At 43.8% G+C, this 27,156-nt stretch overlaps 1 protein-coding gene across 2 annotated transcripts in view; it reads left to right on the top strand.

Annotated features, from left to right (window-relative positions):
- Positions 1-17,780, top strand: part of LOC135383043 (venom metalloproteinase BumaMPs1-like) — a 120,932-nt gene extending 103,152 nt beyond the window's left edge. Inside the window, exons 11-14 of one of the 2 annotated variants that reach the window (XM_064612682.1) lie at positions 3,144-3,305; positions 3,463-3,604; positions 7,127-7,246; positions 17,710-17,780. In XM_064612682.1, the coding sequence (XP_064468752.1) occupies positions 3,144-3,305; positions 3,463-3,604; positions 7,127-7,246; positions 17,710-17,763 (478 nt within the window). In that variant the 3' untranslated portion in view covers positions 17,764-17,780. The remainder of the gene's footprint in view (positions 1-3,143; positions 3,306-3,462; positions 3,605-7,126; positions 7,247-17,709) is intronic. The other variant, XM_064612683.1, reaches the window with a different exon arrangement.
- The last annotated feature ends 9,376 nt before the right edge of the window (positions 17,781-27,156 follow it).

Raw genomic sequence — 27,156 nt, 5'->3', positions numbered from 1 at the left:
AAAGCACCTCTCCTTGTGCATTCCTGAGCTGCTGTGTGCGTGCGCGTGTTTTTTCCTGGTTTACGACGTCATCATGGCATGTTGGGGCTTGTTTAGCAGTGTTGCAATTTTACCCACCGCTATTATCTTGTTGTTATCTTGTGTTAGCCGCGTAGCGATGTCCGGTGACTCTGCTATTATTCCTGAGGTCTTAAGCCTTTTCCCTTCTCGCTTAAAGGAATTTGTGTGCCCTCGTCCTGTGCTTTCTTTACGAAGGGACAATGCGGCTGTGTATGTAGCATTATCTGATACCGGACATGAGTGTCTTTTTCTTAGTTTATTAGCATATGCTTCAGTTTTTGAAGTCAAGCACAAGTGCGTGCAATTTTTGCTGCTCTTTCCTTAAATCACTGCTTTTGCGAAGAAGAAAGTCGCATGGTAAAGCTGAAAAGTGGCTTCCTCTGCTTGTTTGTTAGATGTTGCTAGGAGCTCGGTATGTTGAAGAAGTAAGCTGTTATAGGTATTCGTACAGGAACGCTTGCATCTGAGCGCAGGATAGGAATTCCTGAAGCACGGCACCCTCAGTGTAAATTAATTATTTTGGATGCGAGTCTGCTTCAGTGCATGACAAGGCTGAAATGGGAAGAGAGAAAAAATTGGAGCCCTTCATTAATAGCGATCCAAGTAATAGGACAATTATAGTTTCCATAGAAAGTAGAATTTTCATACGCTCCTAACATCATAGTTTTGTAGTAGTAGTTTTCTTAAACTGCAATGCAATAATCATTAATATGGTGGGAATGCAATCATGTTCCCGTAAAGGCGTTTCTGTCTAGTCCTCCATTGAGCGCGAATAGAACTTTGCCCCCCTGCCTTTCACGCCTTTTTTAGCCTCAGACAACGAGTATACGAGCATAGGAAGGGTCATGTATTACATAAACCTGGTGATGATGTTGAGTTGTCTCACTTATTATTTTAAAAGAGCAGTGGTAGTTTACTGGTGTTGTGATTCTAATGACCATGATGAGCCTTTGGGGTGAAAATCGCTAATATGCACGGTGCTTTTTTGTTGAATTGTATTGTGAAAGTGAATGTCATTAAGAGTTGGACAAAGGAAATAATCTTGCGATTCAATAAAGAATAGGAGTTTTTGTCTTTGCCGCTGTCTTCTTCAGGCAGGATGTGATGACGTCACGCAGTCTGTAGCAATGCATTGACCGTTACTGGACAAAAATGTAGCAATAGAAAAATGGTATGTATTGTCCTGGACGGATTTATGATGAGCACTGTTTTTGAATAAGAGCAATGCGTGTGCTTAGAAATAGTTTGATGTTTGTTTTCTCCTTGTTCAAGTGTTTATCTTTGCTTTTTTCTCCCTTGTTGTCTGACAAACATGCGCTGACATGGCCTGACCTGTTCTGTCATGTTTTCCTTCTACATGTAGTTCTTTCTTTTTGACAAGGAACATTCTTGAAGATAGTGCTGCCTTGAATGGGAGTAGTGCTATTCTTAATAATTTTATGATTCATTTAGTTCAGAGAGTAACCGCAAGGGGGACAGGTGCATGGCTTTATCCAAAGTTACATTATTCAGTTAGCTGCCTGGCTCTTTTTTCGCCAGCTTTTCTCGCTGTACGCGGTGTTTAGACTTGTTTAGCGGTGTCCCGTACCAAGCCTGTTGACGCACGTTTACCGTCGTGTGGCTAGTGGTTCCCGCCTTGTGTTAGCCGTGTAGTGTTGTGCGGTGACGCTGTGGTTAGGCCTAGCCAGTCGCCTTCTCCCTGATGTGTACTGTTTTCTCCGTGCTGTTTAGCAGCAGCGGTTAGGCCTTTTCTCTCGCATGCCTAGACTTGTTGAGCAGTGTTGCCATTTTTACCTGCCGCTAGTATCTTGTTGTTCTCTGTCTTTCTCGCATACAGCTAAAATGGTGGCACCATCTAGTGTGATGCCTTGCAACTAGGTAGCCACCTGTCGTCGATCTCTGCAACTGCCGGGTGCTAACTACCAACATGGCGGGCGCTGGTCACTCCGGTGTTCCGGAGTGGTTTTTTCGCCATGGCATCGCTGATTTTCAAATAAATTGTTTTTCTCCACTCTATTTCTATTTATTTTATTTACTGCCTATTTTTTATTTTTTATCAGCTCAAGTACCCGGAAACTCACACAGTGGTCTGGACACGTCTTAGATGCTCCCCAATTAGTGTAATGACTCCCTCTATGATCCTAATTACTGTGGGGGGTCCCAAATTACTCTAATTGCTAATTAATGGCGTCCAGGCCTCTGTGTGAGTTTCCGGATACTTGAGCTGATCATATACTACTTGCATAGACGTTTGAATCAGTACGATGTATCAAATGACGTTTTTCACCAAAAGTTGATGTTTTTTAAATTCCGTGTTAGCGCCGCGAAGCAACTGTGGCTATGAGCGGCGTACACACGTGGACAGATGGAGAGAGGACAGCAGGAAGGAGTGGGGGACAGGGGGGTTAGTATGCGACCTGGGCCGACAAAAGTTGCTTTAATAATTTCAGAGTACTAATAACTGGGCGTCAAACGGAGAACACGTAGAAGTCGATGGTAGCTAGGAGAGAACACGCCGAAAGGCGAGACGAGCAGGAAGGGCTCTGTTTGGCCTTCTGGAATGCGCGCAACGTCGCTTTTTAATTGATCCAGTCAATTTCATTGCACTGTGCCCAGTGCTGTGTGAAATATCCAAACTATGGACTCTATATGCGCATGGGAAGCTGATACTGTTAGGGCATGCCACGATTACCTCCATTTACTGCATTGACTTGGACTGGATGAAGTAGAATTATAGGAACCGTACCAGATTGTTGACACTTGAAAGCTGACGTTTGCTGACAAATTCTGATTGCTCATTTTATCTATCGCTCAACCATTGGCGACGATGACGCAAACGAGAAACTGAAGTTGGTTGTATGGAGGGGGGGGTTTACTCCGACTTTATTCGGATCCGACGGATTCCACCTCTTTCCCCACCGAACCCAAGCCTTGAATTCTCGAACTGATCGGGTGAAATCCGGACAGGTGCCAATGTTACGATCATTGGGACATGTCTATAAAAAGGAAAAGGAAAAGTGGACTGGGGGTGAATCCCATCTAGCAAGACACGGCAAACTAATGTATTCTTCCGTATTTTTCAGACTGGGTTGTCCACATGACGGGGAACAATACTATATCAAGGGTGCCCCCGGATCCAAACAGTGTCCCTTCGGTGACGGCTACATTATGAGCTACATCAGGAACTCCACGAACCAGTTCAAATTCAGCGTATGCTGCAACATGATGATTAGGTACATAGCAAGGTGGGTACAGGTCCTGTAACCTAATAGTCTGGAAAATAATCGCGTTATCTAAAAGCGCGGAATGTGAGTTCCCTTTAAATTATGCGTATGTTACACAAGGCCGGTGCACAGAGTCAGTGCCAACCCCCTCATACTGAAGACCTTCCTAATATTTCAGGCAAGCTGTCCACAACTGTCTTTTACGAAGAAGCTCCGACAAAACGGGTATAAGTAGCACAAAACTTCCCCAGAATGTACCGATTCGGACGCAGTGCAAGCTGCTCAAGCAACGTCACCAGGTCACCGGGACGCTCATCATGGTGAGACGTCTGCTTCCTACCACGTGTGCACCGTGGCAAAGTTTTACAGCGACACCTGTGAAGGGCAGACCAGCCAGAGATCGCATGGCCGGCGTCCGCTCACAATGCGCGTCACGTGACCCCCGCAGAGTGTAATCCAAGCGTTCGAGGCTCATCGTATAACGGAAATACGCAATACGGTGGATTGGCATTTCTCTCTTGCTTCTTGCTGTAGGCAGATGAACCTTGGTACGCAGATTGGAAATGCCACTGGCTCTGGCCTCGTCGACAGGACAATAACGCGTTACGCGTATTGTGAACGGCACGCTGCTTTATGTAATGATGAAAGATGGAAGTCACTGAAAAGGTTAGCCAGCTGTAGGACTCGAATCCACATCTTCTGGATTACCGGTCCAGGGCTCTACCAATTGAGCTATGCTAACACACCTCCCCAGCGATGACGCACCCTTGGAAGTCTCCGGGGAGGTGTGTTAGCTTAGCTGAATTGGTAGAGCCCTGGACCGGCAATCCAGAAGGTGTGGGTTCGAGTCCTACAGCTGGCTAACCTTTTCAGTGACTTCCATCTTTCACCATTGATGTCTTAGGCACTTGAGGCTTTGTATGTATTTGTCCTTCTGTGTGTTGCAGCCTCTGAACATCACTTTCTCATGCTTTATGTAACATCCATAAAATCACGGCCGTTAAGCGGCCCCAAATGCGTTTTTGACGTCGAAAGACAGCAAATTTATTCCCCTATCACGTATAAAAATTTCACGCACCTCTTTCAACGTGTGCGGAAGCGATCGTTCGAAATTTTGACCCGGGTGTCATTTTACAGCGTAAGCTGAAAACGTGCGCGACGTGACTGCATAGTGTAATCCAACCAGCAACACAAAGCGGTTTAACCCACACTCGTAATATAAAACATCTGAGAAACAACAGGTTCATCCATCACGCCCAGTGTGCGAGAACATGAATTGAAAGACGGGGAGAAGAAAGAAGAAGGTAATGAAAGACGTCGCCGTTGTCGGCCTCACAGAGGTGGGCAACGACACGACTAACGCTAGGTGCGTCCTGGGCAGACTTGTAAGGGAACTGCGCCGACATATGTTTGACAGCATCTGAGGAAATCCCAGGAAATATATCATGCAGCCGGCACCGGGAATCGAACCCGAGTCCATCCAGTCTCAACGGGACATGGCCAGCACGCTATCCACTCAGTCACGCAAGCTGGTAAAAAGAACGAAGGAGCGAGGTTATGAAGGCAGGACCGGATTGGCCGATAGACATTGTATGATGATGAATCATTTCAACCATTGTATTGTAGGGACCATTCAGCACTGATTCACCCACAGCTGACGCTGAAAGTCGCGTTATATCCCCGTATTTGTAACCATCCCTTCAATTTGTTTGTCATTCTTTTTATTCTTTCGTTGCGTTTTACCGCCACAGAAGGAAGCATACCTGACGAGTGGTATTCTGATGATCGCGACAAAAGCGGGATATGACGAGATATTTTACAGCAACAGTTGTTATCTCGTTTCTCGTTGATCACTTGCGAGCTCCATTTTTCTGAGCTCAGGATCGTGGGTTCAAAGCCAGCCGAGGAAGGTAGCAATGTGGGGAAGGTAAACATTGCTTCCAGCACCGTGTGCCGGAGATATCCGAGGCACGTCAAAAGAACCTCAGGTGGTCGAAATTATCCGCAGTGCTATACCCTGTGGCACGTGCAACATGTCGCCATACTATACCCGGACGAACCGTACGTGTAACATTACGGCACCATTATTATTTGTAACCTCGATGACTCAGGCGGTATGATAAACGGAGCCACCGCCATCCTAGGGCGAAGAAGGTCTTCCGATGCCCCTGTGGATTCACTTGGACGGAGGCGCCATGGGCACATAAACATATCTGTCGCTGTCTTTGATTTCACGCCACTGTAATTTGCATCATATCTGCCAGTTTTTTGTCTTTTCACACTCTGGAATTCAAGAGTTATGGGGACTCCAGTATTTGCCCCATTGTAGGGGCGGAACTTGCATCAGACTATGCAGATTTCATCGAAAACATTCAGTAACAGAATATGAACACGCTCTGCTGTGCTCACCCCTGAAAACTTCCTTAGGAGGACGTCCGTTGCGTGCATCCCCAGTCACACGGCGTCCCATACGCAATCTCATGGGAAGATAATCCACGAAAAGTGGAGTAGTTAGTGAATTCATATTGGTGAACGTTAGTATGGAAGTGTTGGTGAAAGATGACAAATATTAGCTCAATCTCACACGAGCACCAGACGACGAGAACCAGATACTACGCTCACTTGCACCTAATGTTTACTGGCACAAGTAACTGTCTTAGTAGACCTTTGTCATCTTGTCGAAGGCACCGCAGGTCGCTCAACAGACGTTTCCAAAGATAACGCTACAAAAACGATATCCCCTTTTGAGGAACGTTAACCGATGCATTAACGATGTGTTAATGTTAACATTCTCCGATGCGCTTCACATTCCCTTCGATAGAAGCTTCCATTATCTCTGTTTCAGTTCGGTCTGCTTCTATATAGACGTGAGCATAGATGATCGGCTTTTACAGTAACAGACAAGACGGTCTGATGGCGTCCCCTATACGAACACCGTATGCCCCCCTCCCCTCCCTTCAACTCATATTAACGCACCTCTAAGCCTTACCACAACCAAGGGACTGTACCTTGTCTGAGGTCGAGTTGATATTTGGCACGTTTCAATCTCATTGGGTATGCGCTTTGCTATCAGGCTGCTTCATTGTCTAGTAGAAAGCTTTGGCGTCGCGTTCCTCGCTCTCTTGTCTCTATTTTGCCGTCCTTTGTGTGGAGATATACCAAATTGGAAGGAAACAGCGCAAGAAGACCAGGATAGAGGGACGCGATACAAGCGCTGAGTACAGTACACAGCACAGTAAATCGCGAAGAGCAGTTCCTTGAGTGACACTACCTTATCTTTGCACTACTATAGCATCCCGTTGTCCGGCGGGAAGTCGTATGTTGGACAAACGGGGCCGTGTGTGAACACAATACTTGGAGAGCACCGTGCTTCTCTGAAGGGTCCGCCATCTTGTCATCTTAGCGTCTATTGTAGTAGATGCGAGTGCCAACCTTTGTTCAATTCAGCGCTGATTGTAGACAGAGCTGGCAGACAACAAACTCGAGAAATAATTGAAGCCTATCATATCGCGAAGAAAAAAGATATGTGTGTGAGTCAGGCGTCTGTCAGCCTCTGTGATGAAGAAATTGAATTTTGTGAAGGGCACATGCCATGACGTGACCTTATCTGGTAGCATTTAAACGTTTTCAACTCAATGAACCTGTAGTTGCTAGTTAACGCTTGTATCGTGTCCCCCTGTCTTCGTCTTTTTGGGCTGTTTTCTTCCAGTCATGTCGTACCAACTAGCCAAACTCTACACCAGTGTAGAGATATACCATCAGTTCCTATTCCTCAAACTCTAGAATCTTCAGCGATGTGCTTTTTAGAGCATGTTCCTAACGCCGCATGTTTCCTCTGGCAGTCCCATGCCCCGACAGAAAACACAAATTGCACCGTCGACTGCGTGGTTAAATACAGGTTGAGTAGGACCAGCAAGGTATTCTACCTTTTCGATGGAACGCCATGTAACAGTAACGGGAAGGTAAGACTCTACTTTTTCTGCGTGCAGTGACATTGAGAACACAAAGGCTTAGACTCCACTTAGGTGCCGACAGAGTTCTGACGGTGATATGTTTCGGCCTGAGAATCAGGTCACGTGCTTGTGATCTTTCGAGTCCTCTTGAAATTCTGTGATTCGTTCTAGAACGCAATAAGTCATATGTGCCGAGGAGCACACGATACTGTGTCGCCCGAACTCCGAACAAGAACAAAATGCCAGAAGGGTTCGGCGGGACACACCGGGAAAAAACTTCAGGCACACACAGCGCATTGATCTGTTTCTCAGTCAGTTCGTGTCAACTTCTATATTGACGACGTGTAAACATGTCGAAAAGATATAAATGACTGGTGCTCTATAGGAGAAGGAATTTGACAATCTGTTCTAAACGTGCAGTGAGGATGATTCCTAAAACCGCAAAAAGCATACTTAAGTTAAATTAGGTGACACGAGTTAACGCCCGTGGGAAAGGAAAAAAAAATCCACTATTTCATAAAGCAATCTGTTCTCTGAAGAGTATCGGGGACAACGCAGTGAAAGGGAAGCTTACATTGTGACTTTGGCCCAAGGCCAAAGTATGTTGCTGTTGTCCCCATTGTTAGGTTTTAAGTGGACATATAGATTGTTGCAGAATTGCAACACTTTATTAGCAAACCTGAATGCATGGAACAGTGGTGTTGTACAACACTTAATGAATCGCAGATCGTACGTCGAGTCGACCGGGTCCTATTCTACTGTCACATCTTCCACATTCTTATAGATGACTCCATTAAACGTCCTAGCTGTTCATGAACTTATCAACGTTGCCGTGGAAGGACGAGACAAAGATCCGACTGGTTTCTCAAATAAGGGAGAGAAACAGGAGTAGTTGGCGGCTTAGGTACGGTTATCTTAGCTTTTCACGTTTCCCCCCCTAATTTCAGGAACTAGTCGCATCTTCGTTAACTACCTGTCGCTGATTCGTATTCAGCATGAAAGTCACCCTCTGAGAAAGACTTATGAATTACAGTTACTAGTTAGTTATTTAGCAAGCGACTACTAAAAAGTTACTTTAAAAAAGTTACCTGGCAGGACTGGCTTGAACTATATTAGCCGACGTGGTTACAAGGGCACACGGCTATGGTACTGGAAGCAGTCTTACATTCGCCACCGAGACTCAGCAATGCAATACAAGCTACCCGTTACTGCATTCAAAAGTAGCACAAACTTCGCAGACACACAATTGGCCGCTGTCCCCAGCCAAGATGTGGTTTCGAACCTTCACATCATGTACATTCATGTCATCTTACGCAATAACATTTCAAAACAATTGTGCTGCGAGATCAGTTTTGTGTTTACAATATTCGCATTCGCCAACCCCGAGCATTTTTCTCCACTTGCTGTCACCGGATTGTTGTTTTGGTCTTTTCTCTGCCTAGAATAAATACCAGGAAGGTATAGTAAATAACCTGAAACATTTTAATGACAGTTAATCAAACCTGACGTTCTGGAAAATAGGGCATCAATTTTCAACATAGTTTCCCTGCTTTTGAATGCAGATGCGCCATCGTCTGGAAGCCCCTGTATAACAACACAGAAGGTGTATATTGTACATTCTCAAAAATATTCACATTTTAAAGGGGCTGTAAAACCATCTCCAAACTTTTGAAGAAATAACGGTGCAATATTGATTGATGTAAACTAAACATGCACATCAAAATGTTCTGTTTCTGAGATCTTGCGCTACGAAACTTCCGAAGGTGGCGCGCTGGGCGATCTCCTCCGCCGCTCTCAACTCATCACCTCCTCGCCCGTTGTTGGAGTGACGTTTTATGGTGGAGAAAGCAAGTGCATTCCGTTTGCATGACGACGCAGGCGGTTCTAAAGGAAGTCTACCACCGGAGAACGGCCTTCGTTATGGTGACCAAACGATGGGCAGTAACTACATTTTTGGTGTATAACGTACAACTACTAACTGCCTCTTCAAATTGTAGTTTAACTACTAGTGTAACTGCATCATAGCACCGATGGTTAAAACTACTTTGTAACTACCGGGACGTAGTTCGTAATAGTTTAACTATATTTTTAACAACCTTGGCGTTTTGTGCGCGTTGGTATATAGTGTGTAAAGCCTATAAAGTAAACCGACGGTTTAAATAAGACGATGCGCTGTACGTGAAGCAGAACTCCAGGATAGTATTTAGAGCCCTGTGTTTAGATCGCCCGTCATTTTTTTTTGTCTATTTTGGGGCTCAATTAAGTTTTTTTTTATTGACTTCAACCACGAGGAGGAAATTTGAAATTTGTAGAGCGTGCCAAGAAACAACTATCGCATCTCTTTCCAGCAACGTACGGCTGACGTAGATTTTTTTTTTCTTCTTGGAGACCGTACAAACCGGTGAAATACGCGTCATCAGTGGTTACCGTGCTGTTTTTCTTTTTTTTTAAGAGGGGATGTACCCCGCGCCGTTTCGTCGTTTCTGGGCACGAGATGGCGCCGGGGTCTACCAAGCCACGAGGTGGCGCTAGGGGCGCCGAGTGCTGTAACTAGTGCCGTTGTTCAAGAAGCGCGCGATACAGCGCGGGGGCATGTAGTCCCCACAGCATGCGTGACCTTGTTGTTTTTGTTCGCCCCGACTTCGCTTGGGATGCGCGGTTAATCTCCTAAGAAAAGAGGGGTTCTTGAGGAGAACGCAGGCTTGGGGAACAAACGCATCTATTCATGTGTCTGTCGGCTGCTTCGTGGGTTTGCACTCTGTTCGACTTGTGTACCGTTTCACTGCTTCACCAAAATCTCCCGGCTGGAAGAATAGAAAACGGTTCACGATGGCGAAATAATTTATTCTGTGTTGGCATCAGTGGGGCTGTACTTATGCTATGCAGTGTTCGTTTGCAATACCCTCACCAATTAAACAAAAATTACTAACTTGTGAATTTAGCATGTGATGGTACCAACTGTCTACTCCATGAACGTGCACCTTCAGCAACTACATTTTTGCGACAATCCCCAAATCGGCACCTAGTGGCGGGTGGCAATCATAAGGCCTAAACTCATAAGGCGGAATTATCAGAAGGCCGAAAATCAAAAGGCCGAAAAATCAAAACACCGAACAATCACAAGGCCTAAAACCAGAAGGCCGAAAATTCAGAAAACCGAATTATCGAAAGGCCGAAATATAAGGAACCCAGGATACGAAAACTTTTATTCCAACTGCGATAAAAAGTTAGCTCTACAAATTAAGTAGGATAGACTTGCTGTGAATTAATACAGCAAATAAATTATTTCACCGAACTTCACGTTAATAACGTACTTTCGATCACTTAGGGGAAAACAAGAAAAGGAAAAGTAGACATATGAACCACTGTGTTATTGTATATGTTTATTTTACACAATGAAAAATGAAAAATTACGAGCTATGCGATGACATCTCCCATTCTCATCCCATTTTCAACAACAGCTTCAACGTCGGTCATTCCTAAAACCACTTCCCTATAATCAGCTCTGACTCAAAACCGCACATAATTGTTCGGCCTTTCGATAAGTAGGGTGACCATTCTGGAAGAAATCATATATGTTCTCCTGTGTCAGGGGACGAGCGCGGTCATTATACAGTTCTTGAAATAGAACGGTGCAGAAAGTTGCAGGCGAAGCAAAAAGAAAAAAAAATCCTTTAGATCTTGTCATGGATATCCTATGTAGGGGTAAATTCACGATGGTCATTAACTGGATTTAAGTTATTTCTGTATAGCAAGCGATTCAGACGGTTGCCTGTTCAAATCACGTTCCGGTCACCAAATGTAGAGAAACACCATCTCCTCTGCAATCCATTCAGTGGGTGATACAAGTCATTCACTGGTATTCACCCACGAGGCACATTCTTTTTGTAGTAAACATGTTGTAGATTTTTTTTTCTCCAGCCAGTCTATTTCTGAGCACCAAATGCTACGCATTCCAATTATTCGATTTCTGATACAAGAGCCAGGAAACATTTTTATAATCTTATGACAAGAACAGTCCCATTCAGGGTCTTCTGTCTCTTTGGCCTTTCCATTTTCGGCCTTCCGATTTTCGGCCTTTTGACTTTCGGCCTTCTGACAGTTCGGCGTTATGATTTTCGGCCTCTTTGCTTTCGGCCTTATGATAGTTCGGCATTTGTTTTCATTGCTGAGATAAGATGACATTGTTGAAAACTAAGCAACATACTGCAGGAGCACAACGCGATTCATACTCGCAAACGAGCAGCGCATAGCAATGGTCAATGCTCTTCGTTACATCTTTATTTTTCTTTCCTGCCCCCCTCTCTTTTTTTTGTGTGTGTGCGTGGGCGGGCCTGAACCGTACCAACGTTGTTATCTGTGCCAGAACGCGATATCTTATACATACAGAGGTCGCGTCCACAAACCCAGATAGAAATGCTTCGAACGTGAAAAGGATCGGTGGCCGTCTACCATTGACCTGTTACCAACCTTACAAGGGGATTCCCGACAACAAAGTGAGACCAACAAGAGAGAGAGCGAAAAAAAAAATCCATTTGGGAGACCGCAAGACAATGGCGACGTTGTGCTTATCTCACTAGTATTTATTATCATCATTATTTTGGCGGGTGCCGAATTTTCAGTTGCTCAGCTCATCATCGCCGCTCGTCCCTGCGCCAAACATATCTTTCGACGCTTCCAGATGTTCGGAACAAACACGCACACAGGAACCAAGCGAATCGACGGGACAGTCCGAACTGCAAGGACGAGCCCAATACCGAGAATAGCATGCTGAGTACATGCCCACTTGTGCCCGCTTTTCAAACGCCGGCACGGATAAGCCACACAGCAGGAAAAAGAATAGCCCCGCTGTAGTGGAGCTTTGCGCCCTTCCCCTTTTTTTCGTGGGAAAGGGAAACTCGGATAGTATGCTGAGATAAGGGTCACACTTGGCGGATAAATACCTTCTGAACGTAAAGCCTGCGTCGTGGCAGCACCGGGCGGCAGAAAAAGTTGTCCCGAGAAAGCGCTGTACATACCCTCAGATATTCTCATTTATCTCAAGAACGGCTGACTTTACACGCGAGATAGTGATACCAAAACGTTCTGGAGACATTTTAGAAGAAAATGGATTGAGCAAATGTCGCCTAGGATGATTTGTTTTTCTGCTATTCGCTTCAGAAGTCCAAGGTCAATTTTTGGCTATTTTCCACACGTTCTATAACGTCTCAACAAAAAATCCAAGCGAAAATTGAAAATTTTAAAAATCCATTTTCTCATAATTGTTAAAAGCTATCAAATGAGACCGATATCGTGAAGATCGGACGAGTATTTATCGAGAAAAATGGAAAAGTTCGCCCCTAGAAAATACATGGGGCCGCGACGGGTGATATCCCCTCTTAAATACCGGCATGTACGCGCAAAGCAGAAATTTTTATTTCGTCCATCTCAAACAATCGTGGGAAGAGCTGCGAAGCAGATTGTATACAAGTCATAAAATGCGAAGTAGTTGTAGCCCGTAGTAACCCAGCTACAGTATTGTACAGAAAAATGTAGTTGAACTACTAGTTATAATTATGTTCCCTGATATATTTTCTAACACTTTTTAAATACTATGCAGTAGTTTAACTACGTATAGTGAACTACTTCCCATCACTGTGGTGGCTTTTGGGTGCTTCGAGCGAGCGTGCACAGCTAAAACGTCCCGTCTGTCTGCCGACTACTGATGCAAAACAATCGATAAATTGACTATGGATACTATCGATAGTTTTTTAGAACTATCGAGAACGTCGAGAAACGATCGATAGTCGACTATCGATAGTGCAAAAACTATCGATTGTTGACTAACGATATTACTATAAGTGAACCCTCCTTAGTATGACTCCCGTTGGTAACAATTTCACCACCACGTAAGTCCCCCTCGTCAGTATGACAATTCGCTTATCCGACAATGACCAAGACTTGTGCCACGAGTAGGCTCAAACACACATATTATCGTCACGTTTATTTGACTGCTGCATTTGACCCTCAGACTAGCAGCAGGGAGCGGCTACCTCTACCTCCGGTAGAAGGCAACACGTGCTAGAGTAGCACAGAAGTTAGTTTTAATACCCTGTTTTCTTTGTATAAAACTGCTAATCAGGCCAGTAAGATGCACCATAAGAATTAATTCACACCACAGAGTCATAATTATCGCAGAAATTGAATGGCTATGAACTATACCAGGCTAGCCCGTCGACTGCGTCGGGTGTAGAAAAAAATGTCCCCGGAAAAAAATGACCGTTCCCAGCCCCACAGGTAGGATTATAGCGCAAAACAATGCACCGACTTTGATTTGATCACACTAAAGAAGTAAATTCAACTACATACCTACAACTTCGGGTGGAATAGTGTAAGTTACAAGAGTGAATAAGGGATATTATTCTCAATAGGCTCGAAAAAACGGTGAGGCGAGTAGAAGGAAATGCCACCCATTATATTTCTGTATTTTTTTTTCCTGCTATTCTATATTTATTCACGTACTTCCTGATCCACATGTGTTCGGCTGACGTTAAAACCGTATCGCCCGCCCAATGCCGCGAAGAAATTGCTCCAGGCTCTAATCTCCCGGTGTGTACCGCATACAAAGATTCCGATGCCGCATTCGCAGATTCGCTGTCGTCAGCTTTACACGCTTTTTCGGCGGTATTCCTATTGCCTCTTGATCAATGAAAGCAGACTTGTGTGAGTATCATCATGCAAATGCGACAGCAAATAAATCCCTGGACGGTAATTGTGAACAGGCTTACGTTCAACTTACTCCTTGAAACACGTTGGCCCTTACTTGTCAGCACAGAATAAGCATTAGCAATGACAGGACGATCAATAAATGTACGGCAACAAACTGCGGCCCAAATACCATGCGGTCGTATCCTCAACGCCACGTTCCGTTCTGACGCCTGTTCTGTCTGTACCTTATGTCCTCGTCTTTCGCGTCCCCAAATATAGACCGGTTTCGAAATACTGCCACTTAGCGGCCGTTAGCAGATGCGGCCGCCATGTTGCGGGAGACGGAGCGCATCAGACACACGCGCGCGAGAACGGCGTATGCGATTTATGCTCGCCGCATGATATATGTGCCTGTTCCTTCTTTTCTTTTTCGTCATGTCTGTGGAAATATTCCTTGTGGCTGGATGGGTGATCGATCTATCCAAGTTGCCAAAACTTTCGGAAGAAAGCATGGTTTTGCTTGTCACAGCGAAATTTGAGAAGTTACAACTTCTACATAGAGCAGTTTTTAGTCGCATCTTCAATTCAAGGAAATTACACAAGGGGAGTGAAGACAGTATTTGGCTCGCAGCATGCGTGTTCACATTTCGGAGAATTCAGGTTTGTGTTCAGGTTATTCACCTGGATCAGATTTTGACAGGACCATATATGGGGCGCTTTACACTAAGAACAGTGTGTTAATTTGTTCATTCGTTCGTGTTTTTTTCTTTACAAACAAGCAAACAAACAAACATTCTTATTTGCAGGCAAGGTGTGTACTTCATCAAGGCACCGTGCTAAGAAAGTAAGAAACAGGCTCATGACCCCTACGTGTCGCTGATCTGTTCGGGTCAGATACAACTGTTCGTGATGGCGTGCGTGTCTTCGGTCTTCTTTTTTATTGCTTAATTATTCAGGCATTTTTATTGCCTCACATGATTACGTTATTTTATTTTATTTTTTTCACGTATGATTACGTTACGTTATTACCAAAATTTTCTTCTCAGAGCGTGACTGCGCATGTGCAGAGCCTAAGCTGCCACATTTTGATTTTCAAACACTGTTGCCTACATTTTCTGATTCTCAAGTACAAAACAAATAAACACTTGAAAAGAAAGTTTCAAATGTATACTTTTTTACATCATTTGCACATTTCAACGAGGAGAAAAGGAAAGATAAATTCACAACAGCTCATGGGTTGATTTAGTCTGCAGTCTGCTGCAGTGGGAATACGTAGTAAGAAGCACAACGTGTCGGCTTCTCCCGCAACATGGCCGGCGCAGCGCAGTTTGATGAAAGCGCAACAGGTGGCGCTCATTTCTTAAACGGGTCTATTGCAGTATGCTATCCCAAGAACGAGCCCATCTTTCTGGAATTGTTCAACACCCTTTTTTTTGGGGGGGGGGGAATCCGAGTAACCCCTCCACAGGGAACACTTCCGGGACCTTCAGCTTATTGCTTGGAAATACGTTGAACCTCATTTCACAGCACAGAATAAGCATTAACAATGACAGGATGCCCAGTAAACGTGCTGCAACAAACTGCCGTCCAAATACCATGCGATCCTAACCTCAACACCCTTATTTTGTTTCTTTCGGGAGCTCCCGGTAGCCTTTATACAGGGGACATTTGTACCGGGGACATTCTTTCCGGGGACGTTTTTTCCGGGGACATCTTTTCCGGCTCCCGACTGTTTCGTCTCCAAACGGCGATTTTAACTTCTTGGTTGTGACAGCTTTTGTATAGATGAATCCGATAGGTCCCTATCTTCACCACATATAGCACGCTTCTAACCGACCATCATCCCGAATGACGAGGTTCTCGACCCTGATTTGTTTATAACGGGTGGCGGAGACTATTATGTATTCATTATGTACGGCTACAAAATAGGCGTCACCTCCCGTTTTCAACAAATCAGGGACGAGAACGTTGCGATTCGGGATGATGGTTGGCTAGAAACGTGCTATGTGGTGAAGTTCGTTGTTAATAGTGTAGAGCAAAACGTTATGTGTATCTACGCGTTGGCGTCTGATTGGGTTCTACAATTCTTCAGATGACGTAACAATGGATAGAGGTATCTGGATGGCGTTATGTCTACTCGCCCGCAACCGAAAAAAAGTGCGTTTTTGTATTAACGCTGCACACGTTATGAAGGAGAATTATTTAACAATAAATTGTGAATTACGACGCGTAGAAGAACAATATTACACGTATTGCACCCGTAACTAAATAACTGCAGATAAGAGTTCTTACCTACCGTGCGCAACGGCGGTGGAGAGCAGTACCAGCCTGTGATCGGCCTGGGACATCGCGCTGACGCTAAAGGGGACCTCTCGCTGATTGGTCCAGAGAAATGTTGTCTGCTACTCGGCTGTCGTCTGCTACTCGGCTGTTCGGGGGTCTGAAAAAGCATTGCTGCTAGCTGGGTCATGATTCGGCCGATCCTTCTGTCCCTAATTCTCTGGGGGAACTGGCAAAAATGGTTGATGGCGGCGAAAGGACAGGGCGCTGACCTCCACTGACCAGCGAACCAGAACGAGTTGCCCCTGTAACGTCATCGGTGCCGTGGCGGTGGCATCATACTTCTTCTCTTCGTTATACCCGGAGTGGCGAGTCAAGGGTGAACGCGCGGAACCATGTTTATGTGGATTTTTTTTCTGGGAAAAAAATTGCACACATGAAAACCTTTCGCGCTATTCGGTAAAATGACACACACACACACTCTCATCAGACGTTTTAATCTGATTATTTTTTTTTAATGGACCGCTGTATTCCTTTAAAGTAGGCCGAAGAGGTTTGGGGTGACTTCTGATGTTGCTAACCTCGAGGTTACGCGTAACGCTTTTTGAATTGCCAAAGCGCTGAAGTGCAGATGGGGTGCCTGATGATGAGCTGAGTGGGCCTCCGCACGTCACTGCGAAGGAGACAAGCGAAGCACTAAAGGTTGCACTGTTATTCTTTGAGCAATAGAAGGACATCAGGACATTTATAACGAGCGTGCAACTGATGGTGCTGTTGTCCATTTAGAAAATTGATAATTACCGGGATCAAGTTGTCAAACTTCGTTCGACAGGAGTTAGAAAACTCTTCTCGTAGTCGTGCCGATTGAGGATGACAGTTGAGTTCCCTTGCTTTCAACGCGCATATAGTACCTTTGCGGTTCGTTATATAACGAAATGGGCCTCCATTATTCATATTACTCAGTACCTTCCTAGCTTTATATATTTTCCTTTTCTAATCCCATCTGACCGTCCGTCCCCCTCAGTGTCATATACCGGCATGTGTTTCGAAAAATGCTGCATAGTGAGCGGATGCACGCAACAAAATACAATTGGATGGATTCCGACGTACTAGAGGAGAATTGCATTAGTTTTCATTATATTCACTGGCGATTAATTTGTGAGAGTGGTTGAAATCGAAGAGAGGATGTCCAGACATTTTTTTTTTAATAAAAGAAATAAGATGTAAAAATTGTTTTCCCGGTATCTCGCTTTTTCTTATCTGTTCCCAGTTTTCCATTTAATGAAAAGTTGGGGTAACGGAGAAAGAGCCCTCCGCTACCCGAATTTGTAGCGGAAATACGTTTTCTGCTAATAATTTGCGATGCAACGGGATCGGTACTCCACTGCTGAAAAAGTGGCGAATTTTGTAGTGGCACGACAATACCACGCTCTTATTTGTGATTTCACTTATGTCATCAGCTCTGTTACTCTACTGACACTTACTTCTGTTTTATTATCTCTTAGGTTTGCGTCACCGGAAGATGCAGCGAACCACCAAATATAACAAACACAAAATAAAATTAGGCCTGCTTGAACCACTTTGTCTCTAATTTGTTAAACATAATGTCCCCATATAGTGCAGGAACAGCACGAAGTTAGAGGAGTAAAAATAAGTAAGGAATGTCCGCGGAAATACAGCTCGACGACGCTGGGACTTGCGACTTACTACCGTGCTACCGTCCATACGTTTTTCTGTAGTTCACCTTTTCCAAGGCTGCAGTATCCTTGTGCAATATGCAAACTAAGCCGTTCCTGTCAACGTCGGTCGAAGAACGCAATGACGGATTGCGTCTTGGTCACTTGGCACTGGCACCTTACTTTGTGGAACAGGACATGAACCCCTGAAAATGTACACCTCTAAAGCGAACAAATGTTAAAGTAAAACTCGTGTGATGTTTCGCTTATTACGATATGTAGCAGCAACGGGTCGTTGTAGAGGCGTCAGCGGCGCGGCGTCTTTGCCAATGTTGTGCTCATACCGAAGTAGAAGATAGTTTACTTGCACGACAATTTTCGCCATTGTGTATTGTTACCGTTCCTCTCAAACGTGTGGATAAACGTACTGTACTGTATGGGTACGTATATGACTACAATTCAGCAGATGGCATACGCATAGTATACTAAAAGAATCTGATGTCATAACGTCAGCCCATATTCACCAATCTGGAGAGAAAGCTGAGTGTTATAGTTGTAGTCCGATTTCTTTCCTCTGCCTGTTCCAAAGTTATGAGGCACGTGCTGTACAAGCAAACGGTCGAATTTCTCGAAAGTAATAAAATATTAAGTGATGATCAATTCGGATTCAGGTACGGGGCGTCAACAACACTACCATTGAAGCACGTACTTAATAAAGTGCCCCATTCTCTGACACGCAAGTGTACACTACTTGTGCCGTCGCGCATGCTGCTTTAACGTCAACCAGGGTTGCAGAATCGGGTCTCCCATTCCGTTCCATTATCATTTTGAGGAATGGAGATTTGCGGTAATTCCATTCCTTTAAATTCCCCGGAATGAAAGCTATGGTCAGTTCCCACTCCTGGATTGGCTTGGCAGCACAATTCCATTCCGTTAATTCCCTCAATAAAAGAAAAGGAGCGGTAACAATACTGGCAAGTCCAGCAGTGCTAGAGGAGATTGACATTACCAAGCACGGAAAAAGCACAAAGACAAGGTTATTTCACTCTTGACCGTGTGCAGGTGCGGTGCAAAGAGTGCGAGGGCAGAAACCAGCACGTTGAAACCAAAAATGACACCGGGGCACCCAGACCACTCCATTCCCATTCCTAGGACAGTTTCCGCCATTCCGTTCCAATTCCATTCCGGGCTCTGCTAAATCTAGAATGATTCCGGAATCATTCCAACTCCGGAGTGGCAACTCCGCAACCCTGATGTCAACACTCACTAATCATGTTTCATAAGGTGGATCTATATCTTCCTCTGCTAATACCCATGCTCAGAGTTAAGAAGGAAGGCTGGAATGGTGTAGTAAAAAAAGGTGGCAGAGGTGCCACAGAGGCTCATGTGCCTCCATTCAGGGTTTTCAGACATCTTAGATGATTACATCTTTTGGACATCTTAGATCATTAGATGTTATTAAGGAGGACATATCACTTGTTGGCCAAGAAGAGATTAATCATTCTTTAGTGCATCAAAAAGTAGATGGCCTGATCGACACATTTAGCTGTGGCGGTGCTGGGGGCACCTTCTTTGTAAGACGCGGGGATGAAGTAGTGGGCCGGCTTCGCCTTGGTAACGCCAGCTATCCCACAGATGATTTAGAAGATCTCCAAGTGACCTCCAGGCTGCGATTCCAGACATTTTGGAGCACTTTCATTGTTCACCAGACTGCGTTGAAGAAATTGCAGAGGTTCTTCCGTTCCTATACTTGACGCAGCGTCCAGCCTCGTGTCCAGAAACTTTATTCGAAATATGTAGTGACCCTTGGTATGAACACGGAAAGCAGCAGGATTTCTCCGAATTGCGGTTCTTCCTCACTTACCGCTCCCACGACGAGCAACGGAACACGATGAATGAGAGCGAGCAGACAGAAACCGAAGGTGTGCAATCCCAGGCACTGGTGCAGAAAGATGTTTAATGAACCAATTGAGCCCGCACAAGTGCTTGTGATTCAATCGGTGAACAAGGAAAACATCATGGACTTGCACTTGGCGTTCGCGGAAGGATTCGGGTGGAGGAGGGGAATTACTACACGAGGTAAACCGCAACGTCTGAGCAGGGGAAGATAGAAAATAGAAGTGGTTCGGATGATGAACGTACGAACCCTAGTAGCACAAAAGGTCGCAAAAACGTATTTTTTTTTGTTAAATTGGCATGCAAGATGATCAGGACGTCAACGCGGCGTCTAGTAGGTGGAATTTAGGAAACGTTTCTAAGACGTACCAATTGTCCGTTTATAATACGTCTTCGGCATCTCTGTGAAAGACGTATCCTAAAGAAAAACTTGCTGCAAACGTCGTCCGTTTACGTTTGCAAGACCCATCGTTTTATCCCATTATAATACGTCTTCGGCATCTCTGTTAAAGACGTAAAGACATATTAGTTCAAGAAAAACCTCCTGTAAACGTCGTCGCGTTACGTTTGCTAAGCGCATCTTTTTCTGTTCCCCTGCTGGAAACAGTCTCATTGAAAATCCTCTGAAAATCTCATTGAACCTAGTAGACACCATGTACACAAATCTCATTCAGTGACCAGGAAAATTCTCATTCCCAATAGATGATTTGGGACAAAAATAATATTGAAAATGGTGCAATATTCAATGAGTGTCAATGAGAAATCAGAGTAAGTGTGAATGAGATGCAATGAGGTGCAATGAGAAGTTGTGGTTGAAAGATCATTAAATATCCCCCTCACGTCTCATTGAACCAATGAGCCACAGCGGCAGATTTCTCATTGGAGCAGGCCTCCATTTCTATTTGCCAGTGAGTTTTTTGTGGTATATTCACATTAAATGTGCGCAGCTTTCCAATGACTATAAATGATTTCCTGCAACAACGAATTACACTCAATGTGACTTCAACTTTATTTGCTTTATTTGATCAAGGCATTACATATGGTATGGTATGGTATATATTACAGCACATATATCCCGGCTTGGGTGTCATAATCTGAATTGCCCTGTACCTTTACAGATGCGCAATGTTTGACTAGAAATAGCGACTATGGTGAATTATTTAGGGATAGATACAATTGCATAGCGAAATTCCGCGACAGATATTTCCACGCACGTGCGCGTTTGTGTTTTTTTTTTTTTTTTTCAACATGAAATTACTTTCGACGCCGAATAGATCCCGTTCTGTTATTTCGCCTTTGCGAGAAGTCCCCTAATTAAAAAGCTAATGAACTTTAGGTAATTCGTGATCATATAGTTGCATGATTTTCTTCGAGCGAATGTTCGCCTGGCCATATAACTCAACTGAAAAATGGCATCTATTTTGCTCTACTAGTTTTTAATAAAAATGTTGTAGCGAATAAACAGAAACACCCTGTGCTTGAAAGAAACAAACAATAATCATCATTAGCAGAAGAATAATGATGGCCACGAAGCTCTTTATCGAAACCACCGAAGGACTTCAGAGAATATAGCTCTTGGCAGCCCTCAGAATGGAATGGTTGGTTACTTTTCTAAGTTCACCCATGTATATAGGGTATCCTTACTGAAAACTCACATCAGATCTCGTATAAGCAACTGATTCAAGATAAACTGTTGCACGAGGAAGCTGAAAAGGCTGAAATATGCCGAGAAAATTATGAAGTGACAATGAGCAATAAATTGGAAGATTTATTGTAAGAATGTGAGACAGTTTGGCTGCAAATGAAGACACTATCTATGCGAACTCGTTCAAAAGAAAGAAAGGTGCATGAAAAAGGAAGCTAAAACAATGAAAACGCCACTCTGCTTCATTAATTTCTTATCCAAAGTTGATCCACACTAACAGGTAAAAACAGACATACTACAAATATCCAGTGTACATACAGCAAAAGTGACAACATTATCAGGAGATAATGTGTGACACAATTTGAAGCAGGCAAAATCTGATACATGCATACGAGAAATCACGAACGTCACTCATCCAGTAGCACCTTGTCATCTAATTGTCCGACAAAGTAAGTCCGTCTAGTGCAAGCGGGATGATGGCACATCATGAAGGCACTTCAGAGAACTATGGATAAATATCGGTTCACTAGAACACCGAAAGACGCCGTTTAAAAAAGTTCGAAATTAAAGAAGTTAAGTTCGTTAAGAAAGTCCGAAAGACGCCGCTTACCTTTGTGCTAACAGAGCTCGTGCACGGGTTCAGGAACAAAATGCGTGACGGAGGACCTCACTACACAAATGCAAAGACGTTCAGATTTTTATACGGTCGGCGGAGCTGAGGGGCAGGAAGCACCATCTAATTTAGCAGACTGCATCTTAGATCCTACACGCCAACAGACGTTTCCAAGTTCAAAACATATTCTGAATTGATGGCGATGGCGCTCGGTCGCATACGACGACGAGACCATTATGGCTGTAGTTTCGTTTTGACAGACTGGCAAAGCTGAAGCGTCGCAGGATAAAGCTGTCGCAGTGAACAATCAGTTTTGTGCAACCTACGCAGGAACGCGGAGTTGTGTGCATAACTTTGCACACGTTTCGGTCTTTATTTATTTTATTATTAGAATTATTATTCTTATTTCGTTTATTTTATTATTTCACCAATATGTTTTATTGTATTTGAGCATAATTTAATATGTACACGTTGTGCAATTAATTTGGACAGTTATTTTCTTTTTCCTATTTTGTCGCTTTATGTAAGCCCAACTCATCTTCACAGCCAGGAATCTAACACTATCTGGCGTAGTCGCTGGAAAATCCCACAAGGATCCCACAAGGATGCATCCCATTTCCAGCTCGAATCCAGCATTGAACTATTCTTGTTTTCGAATGGCAGTTGGATGGTTTCACAACGTAAATTCAACCTGCACTGACCCAGCATAGAAACTGCCTCGACAGTCTTTTTTTTTTTTTTTTTTCTAGGCTCATTCTTATGTTTGCGTGCGAAATAGAGCTCCTCTATTGCAAGTCGTCAGTGTCCTTCAGTTTTCATTGTTTGACTCACATTGCAAAAACAAGTGTTTTTAGTTTTGGACCTATCGGTGCCCTATTTCAATAGCCGCTTTAATTATGCTGCGCAACTGTTTCATAGCCATTTGCTGCAACATGATTTGAAAGTTTTTCGTTTGCACGGGCACTTGGGAAAGGTGTAGGGCTTGAGACAGTTATCATATTTAAAAAATGCAAGCGCAGTATCGCCTTCATCATCCACCGCTTACGAGCGAATGATCGCCAAAGGATTCGTGTACAATGGCACTACATATCATATTAAATGTCAGAGGACAGAGAATAAGATGGTTTGTCTGGACGACGGGTCATATGCCGATATTATTCGCATTAGCTTTCGCCAAGAGGGTTAGCAAACGTTAAGTTCACTGACACATTTGGAATACAACAGTGTTCGGAACACACGTAACAATATGCTATGTTTCGCAGTGAGTAAGAATACCTTCACCTGTAGTGTTGGCATGTAGACGTATGCGCATGGCACTAAATGAGCAGTTTGTGGTGACCAAGTTGCCAGACAAGATTGAATATAAGTGATGACTACCGTTGCGAAAAACTGCTTTTCCTTTCTTGGTAAAATTTTTCATTGCATGTATCATTCAAGTTTTTAATTGTATTAGTAGTGCGACAATCTTGAGGTAACCATTGATGTCTTTTCTAGCAGTTCCTTTTTTTCTGAGATAACGTAAGCTATAACCATCAATCTTTCTTACACGATGTCATGTACCGTGTTTTTGAGATTTTCTTGTTTGAAGTATATACTTCCAGCTGTCACATACAAGCGCACATTATTTGTATATGTTTTGCTATATATAGTTTACACAAGTTTGTTCAACACTTGCAAACACAATGTGCAAAACTATGCATGGGTAGAGAGCATACTTCACTTGATGCACTCCTGCGTATTTCTATATGCGTGCTCATGGGGAAAAGAATATTCTCTTTCACTCTCGTGCAGTGCAAAAAAATATATGGATTTAAATGTAAGCAATTTAAAACTCGTCAGTTGCGTAGTTTGTGCCAATTTAAGTGTGTAGGAATTCAAACACGTTTCGAATAGAAGATATTTTAAATTAGAATGATTGACTTCTGTATTCAGTGTACACCAACTTGCTCTATCCCTCGAATGTGTCTTTCACGATCCTAATCCTTTCATCTATGCATGGAGCAGTCCTATCCGCACAACATGTTTGCTCACATTAATTCAATTGACACAGTGATCATGATGGTTCGATGCTAAACCAATTCCCCAATTCGCTCTTCTTCTGTGAAGGGGATCTTCATTGCACAACACGTCGGTTCAGATTGCTCAACTTTGAAATCATTTGTTTCTCATTGGCACCCGATGAACTAATTACTTGATTTGGTTCTTGATTTCCTATTAATCTTCTTCATCACAACACCTGTTAGAGCGCTAAAACATGAAGCTATCTTTCCAAAATTTTACCTTTACCTTACAAAAATTTTAGACCTTTTCTGTGTCTGTGCACATCCATCTTTGCAACACTTTCTCAATTTCTTAGTATAAATTCCCCATGTTTGCCCTCATACCAGTCCAATTGCAGCCGTTGGTGTGGGCTCAGGCCATTTGCAGACCGCTACTATTTCACTGTAGCTCACATCTTTGCAAGTTGTTGGTGTCACACTCAGGAGGTGATCTACATCCTCTGCGAAGATAAGGTATGGTCATGGCTAAGTGTCTTGCCTATGCTGTTTCTATCGAAACATGTTCCCTCATGGCTGTTGAAAGCGTGCCAGGTCAAACCTAGACACATTATCTCGAAGCTTGTATACATTGTTTCCTGAACGACAGCTGATTTGTATACGTAAGCTCATACTTCTCCACATGCTAAGTAGAAGCTCTGCATTTCCTTCAGAATCGAAACTACACCTGTAAAGGTGGTTACAAGTACGCTGCATCCACGGGTTTAGCTCAGCAAGTGCACGGAACTTGACCGCAGATTCAAGCTTTTTCTTAACCCTCTGTTAGAAGATCCTCTTGTGGACTACATGGCCACTAAGCATTCCCGAGCATGGCATTTGCATATTGCAATTGTACAAGCTTGTTCTTTTTACCTTTTACTACGTGTACCTTTTATGTCATTGTTGCAGATAGAATTATTGTAACAGAAAATTCAACTACGCAAAGCCTGTGTGCCTTGTTTTGTATTATTTTTTCGTGCCCTCAATACTTTCTAACAAGAATTTGGATTTCCTCCTCACTACATTCGTTGTTCCCTTTCTCTAAGGTACATCAGTATAAATATATGTACCACGTATGTCTGTATCATGCCTAATGAAGGACAGACTCTATTCGAAAGCTTGTGTTTGAGTAAGATTATTTGGATGTTTCAGTCTCTCATGACCGTGAGTTCTGATAATCCTACCTGTGTCGGTAAAGGGAGCCAGCAACCTTTCTAGTAGGTGTTGTAGGTGAGGTCTGTTGAGGAGACTTTAATATTAATCAGCTCGAGTAACCACGAAACCTGGTCAGCAGCAAATACTACAAGGTGTCATTTGAATCTGTGAAAACATAAGGCGCTATGAATTCACACCATGGCTGCACTGGTCCCATTGAAAAGGATTGTGCAGGACAGCAGGATGTTCCCTGCAGCCATCTTGCACTTCTGGCCGAAGTTTCCAAGATAAATTGTGTTCACTTGGGCACTCGGCTTTTGTGGTGAGAAGCGTGATGCGAACATCTGTGGCCACTTTGTGAGATGCACCGGAAGTTCTGAATATGATGCACATTTGATGTACTTCTTCTGGTCTGGTGAAGCAGAGGGCAACAACACTGCAAAGTAGAAGAGCTTTTGGTATCTGCAATCTTGTATCAGAATGCTATTCAAAACTGTTGTCTTCAGATTTCCAGAATTACTCAGCAGCTGGTTCCACCAGTGGTGCAGATAGTGTCATATCATGCACCTGCAAGGCATGCAGAAGTTAAAATGTTAAACAAAACAAGAGCTTGACCCACCTGTGAGCATGAGTGTATATGAACAATAGGTGCTGAATTCATCACTGGATAAAGGTTGAGAGGTGTTGACGGTAAATCATCCATTGACACGCTTTTACTTCTGAGTTTCACATTCTTGTCAGTCACGATGGAAGCCTGTGTCGTTGATATGAATGAAGAATGCGGTCAGTGTCTATAGCACATTTTGACACTTGTATTCTCCTGCGAGAGCTCAGGGCTCCCCAAGGGAAGGGGGATATTTTGTTTGGTACATTACGCAGCGTAGGCATCACAAAAATCGACTTGAATTTCAAGTGAACCACATATATGTATCATTCCTGTGTATCGGTAAATACATACCTCGTCAGCACTGGTGTTCGCATCGTCAGACGTCACACATTGAAACACTGGTGTCGGGACTGCCGTCCGTGTGAGAAGTTTTCGACCGTCCGCTGCTACCAGTTCGTACAACTCGTCAGAGAAATGGGTTGAGCAAATACGGCGTGGCTCACGAATGTCTTGACCAAGCGCTTGCAACAACTTTCGTTTCCATGCATTTTCCGTTGGAATCTTGTGGAACACAACGTCCCTCGTTGAAAGAGCACACTTGGTGTATCTCCGAACATTACAGTAGATACCTGGCATAGCTGTCAGGTGAAGCTTTGTTCAATTTCGGCAGGAAATTAACTTTTTTGCGTACACAAACCTCGCAAGGCCGCAATAAACGCCGTCGCCGTGCAATATGGTTGGGAGGAGGACAAAGAGAGGGCGCTGACCGCGCTGACAGCATTTTGGTATACTGTTTCTTCGATATTTGGAAGAATTGTCTCAGTAATTTTTGTGATTCTAGAAGTAGTGTTTATTGGAGATTAGTAGCCGGTCGTAAGTTCATTGTGTATTACTAAGGTATCACGTGACAGGAGTACTCCCATCATGACTTTTTTAGCTGTTACAGGGCGCAACCTACCGTCCGATTTAATTTTTCTAATTTATGTTGTGCAATAATTATACCGCTTTGAGTGCTTAGGCTCTATGTGAGGCATCACACAGGCAAACACTACCAGGTCGCACACAGAAACAGGGGGGTCAAATTTCACTTTACAGTTCCTTTAATGAGATCGGGTCTACTTTTTCCAGCAGGATAGCAGGGTGTCGAACCGCAAAAATACGGGTTCGGTTCGGGTTCGCATTGCTTGGATTTCGTTCCTGTTCAATTCCGGATCGGCCACGCCAAAAATCGAACCGGTTCACAAACCGGTTCGCAGCCCCGAACCGGTTCGCGAACCGGTTTAACACTTTCATTATCTATCTCCCATCAAACTGCTTTTATCAA

Source organism: Ornithodoros turicata, chromosome 2, assembly GCF_037126465.1.
Source record: "Ornithodoros turicata isolate Travis chromosome 2, ASM3712646v1, whole genome shotgun sequence".
NCBI classification, from domain to species: Eukaryota; Metazoa; Arthropoda; class Arachnida; order Ixodida; family Argasidae; genus Ornithodoros; species Ornithodoros turicata.
Note: the sequence above shows the minus strand (reverse complement) of the source record. Positions and strands in the feature narration are given on the sequence as shown.